The sequence below is a fragment of the Protopterus annectens genome, unplaced genomic scaffold (assembly GCF_019279795.1).
Source record: "Protopterus annectens isolate FY-2018-M unplaced genomic scaffold, PAN1.0 ctg73640_obj.part0, whole genome shotgun sequence".
Taxonomy (NCBI): Eukaryota; Metazoa; Chordata; order Ceratodontiformes; family Protopteridae; genus Protopterus; species Protopterus annectens.
Window position 1 is genome coordinate 1 of NW_025061168.1, and position 4,041 is coordinate 4,041.

Sequence of the window (4,041 nt, forward strand, 5' to 3'; positions counted from 1 at the left end):
TTTCCACGCCCAGTCCGTGTAAGAGACGTTTTAGCTGGTCTCTTGCATGGAGGTTTGGGCTGTTCCTGGATCGGGAGGCTTACACGGAGTCTTACACTACTCTTAAACTCTGTGTAAGCCTTCGTGAATCCTGCCCAGTGTTTTTCAATTGTCTGGAATAAACTTCACCTACAAGTTAAGCAAAGTAATTCACCACCTTAATAACACATTGTCAGAGTGGCAGGTGCTCAACATGTAAGACACTTGTCTTTGGTGTCAGAAGACCAGACAGCTGTGGGTTGTATTCCCACACCAGGTACCTGTATTAATTTTCAATACTGATACCACAGTGCAGCATATGGAGAAAGGGGTGCTAAATTCCTAAGTATGCTGTTCTTTGAATGAGATGTTAATTTTAAAGAAAGCAAGGGAACTTTCTTGATTCCCTGGCTAAATTTCCTCTAGTCAATATGACTAACACCTTTTTTTGTCATTAAATGCTGTTTGCTTTTTACAACCATTGAAGCAGTTTTTTGGATTATTCTACCTGACATTGTTTGGGACTGCAAAAGTGAACGTTTGCTGGTACTGCTGCCTTTTCTGGGATTTTTACCATTCTCTTGGGTAATTTGTTCTCGTTTATTCATATATATATATATATATATATATATATATATATATATATATATATATATATACATATGTATATCTATGGGTCTACTTCAGTAGACTGACCGCTTACTTAACCAACACCCAGTTGCCCGAGACAAGAAGACTGACAACTTCAGAAGACTGACATCCGGAAGACCAGTGTTTCATGTGAGGAAAGTAACCTCTTGGCAATCCTGTTGAACTTTGACCCTTACCCCCACAGTAGTGCCTTTTTGGAGTTAGTATATTTAGTTATGGCCATGGGTGGTGTGGGGCGAAGCCCCCCACATCGGTAGGTTTAGTTTTACTTAGTTTATTTACTTTAATGGGGATGGCCAAATGGTTACTTACCTCGTGTGAAACATCAGTCTTCCGGATGTCAGTCTTCTGAAGTTGTCAGTCTTCTCATATCGGGCAACTGGGTGTCGGGTAAGTAAGTGGTTGGTCTACTGTAGTAGACCCATATATATATATATATATATATATATATATATATATATATATATATATATATATATATATATATATATATATATATACACACATTCAACTGGCAGAAGAGTCATTACTGTCTACTTCCCAATACAGAGATGGACTGTAAAGGATGACACATACACAGTAGAAAAGTATAAAATAGTGACAAAATCACAACACAGTGAGGTAGAATACAGATAAACAGTGGTTAATGGTTAACGTTCATATGACACAGCAGTGCAGGAGAATAAAAAGAACTTTACAGAATACCAAAGTAGTCCATTTTATTAATTTACAAGTTTTACTGCAATGGATGTGACAAATTTGTCAGAAAATAATAATCATTTAAGAATAACTGATTCTGAAAAAAGTGTCAGTTTTCCTTTGAAAAATGTTTCTTTGCATTCAGTATTCTGCCTCTATGATTTTGTGTTTCTTAAGGATCTTCAAAAAAGCTTCTCTGAGTTCTTTTGTCTTGAGACAATAAATTATAGGATTTGCAAAGGAAGGAAAAATATTTTGAATCACTGCAGTCAATATCCGAGCATCGTCAGAAAAGCCAGGTATTCTGTATGAAATAAAGACAAACAATGCAACCAGGACAAAGACAAAAAGCACAAAGAGATGGCTGGCACAGGTAGAAAATGCCTTCCTGCGACTTTCAGAGGAGGCAGCTTTGATCACCAAAATTATTTTTGCATAAGAAGTCACAATACAAGTCAGTATTACGGGCATTATGGTCATAACCATTACAAAATTGACAGTGTCTGGTAAAAAGATATCACCGCAGGCCAATGCTAGTACTGCAGAATAATCACAAAAATAATACTGCACTTTATTTTGTCCACAAAACTGTGCGTTGAGCACAAAATATACATGCATGAAATTTATACATGTCCCAGGTGTCCAACAAAGAAGAGCCAATATGAGAACAAATTTGTTGGTCATCACAGTTGGATAATGAAGTGGTTTACAGATGGCTTGATAACGATCAAAAGCCATGAGGGCCAGAATTAAATATTCTGTAATTCCAAAAATGACATAAAATGACATTTGGGCAATACAGCCACCAGATGTGATTGAGTGGTCATCGCTTGTCAAGCCATGCAACATTTGAGGAATAGTAGCAGTTGGAATACAAATATCTAATATTGCGAGGTTGCAAATCAAAATATACATAGGGGAATGTAATCTACTATCTGAAAGAATAACAAGTATAAATAAAATATTTTCTACAAGTGTTGTAGCATATATCACAGAGAAAATGGAAATGAGGGCTGCGTGTGATGGCCCATCCTGGAATCCTGAGAAACTGATGAGGATGAAGCGTAACATACGGATATCTGTTTGGTTCCATTCTGTCATCACTCTCACTTTAATTTTTCTGATCTAAGGAAATAAGTAAAATAATTTCAGATATTTTAAAGATTTTTAATTATACTGGTAGCAATTAGTAACAGAAGAGATGTTTAAATCAAACTGATGCAGTGAAATCAAAACTACTCATATAAATCAACTGTGTTTTATGCATTGCTATGCCAAGATAGAGTGCACTGATAAGGAACAGAATGTAACTTGCATTGTGAATACCAAAGATTTAATAGTTGTTTGAGAGGCACACAGAACACTAAACATTTTTAAAATTGTCATTACACCTCACTGAGAATGCTGCCTAGTGTTTTTGTCAGTATCCCATGCATGTTGTAGTAATACAATGAAACTGACATAAAACAGCTTGTCATAGTGTAAACAAAATTTGTTTAAGACTGAGTAACGATAGCTATTAGAGTATGGAGGAAGCCATTTAAATTGTAAAGATTATTTAAGAAAGACAAAACTATCTGACAATCTGTTATGAAATTAAAATATGAAATAACAAAATTGCTCTGAACAGCCTTGGCAGCATCCCATTGATAGGGTTGAGTGCTGTGTCATAGCTCTCAACTGCCCAGATTTTCTCAGAATGTCCAGATTTCTGCATTATATTTCCTGTCTGTTCATCATGAAATGAAACAAAATCATTACAAATGACAGACATATGAGTTTCAGACTTCATATATTTTAGAAAATGCATGCTAACACAAATTATGCTATGTTAGCAATTTTTAAAATCTGTCCCTATTTTTGACCATTTGACCACCCTTTACTTAGGCTTTGTCCAGATTTCTTATGCTAGAGTTTGAGAAGAAATCTGTAGTAACATATTCAATTCAAACTCATAAGCATGATTGTTTTCAATACAGGTTTTAGTATGCATGTGTTTTTATAATCCTACCTCACAAACAAACCATGAACTTGCTGAACTTGGAATGACCTTTCATATACTGAATATAAAATTGTCTTTCGAGATAAAAATTATGGTACATAACAGCAAAAAGAATTACCATATTTGAATAAAACTGAATGAAAATGCTTAAATATTTACCTTACTTTTTAATTATTTGTCTACCTTGTACGGTCTCATATTTCTCTATGAACTAGTGTTAGTGACACCTGATTTTACCAAGGAATTTACTTTACACACAGATGTACCAGAGGTAGGTTTAGAATATATATATATATATATATACATATATATATATATATATATATATATATATATATATATATATATATATATATATATATATATATATATATATATATATATATATATATATATATATATATATAGATATGGGTCCTAGTCACATTGTCGAAACACGGTTCATTGAAAACGTGTTTCCGCGGACACAATTTAGAGAAAGTGCATTTTATCGAAAATGCACTTCGCTAAAGAGAGAGTGGAAAATTAAAGAAAGTATGCAGTTTGCATGCACCGTTAGTTGTAAATCAACATACAGTGATTTACAACTAATGAAACTATCGCTGACATCGTGGCACAGTGGGGATAAGGGAATATTCCCTTTTCTCCATTGTAGTGTGATCTTGGGGTGA

At 34.2% G+C, this 4,041-nt stretch overlaps 1 protein-coding gene across 1 annotated transcript; it reads right to left on the reverse strand.

Annotated features, from left to right (window-relative positions):
* Positions 1-1,509: 1,509 nt before the first annotated feature.
* LOC122792145 (olfactory receptor 6Y1-like) lies at positions 1,510-2,469 on the reverse strand. Its single transcript, XM_044059888.1, has one exon. The coding sequence runs from the start codon at positions 2,467-2,469 to the stop codon at positions 1,510-1,512; it is 960 nt and encodes a 319-aa protein (XP_043915823.1).
* Positions 2,470-4,041: the final 1,572 nt, after the last annotated feature.

Bases quoted from the DNA above. Each gene is read 5' to 3' on its own strand.
- LOC122792145 (XM_044059888.1), bottom strand. From the start codon at position 2,469: ATGACAGAATGGAACCAAACAGATATCCGTATGTTACGCTTCATCCTC.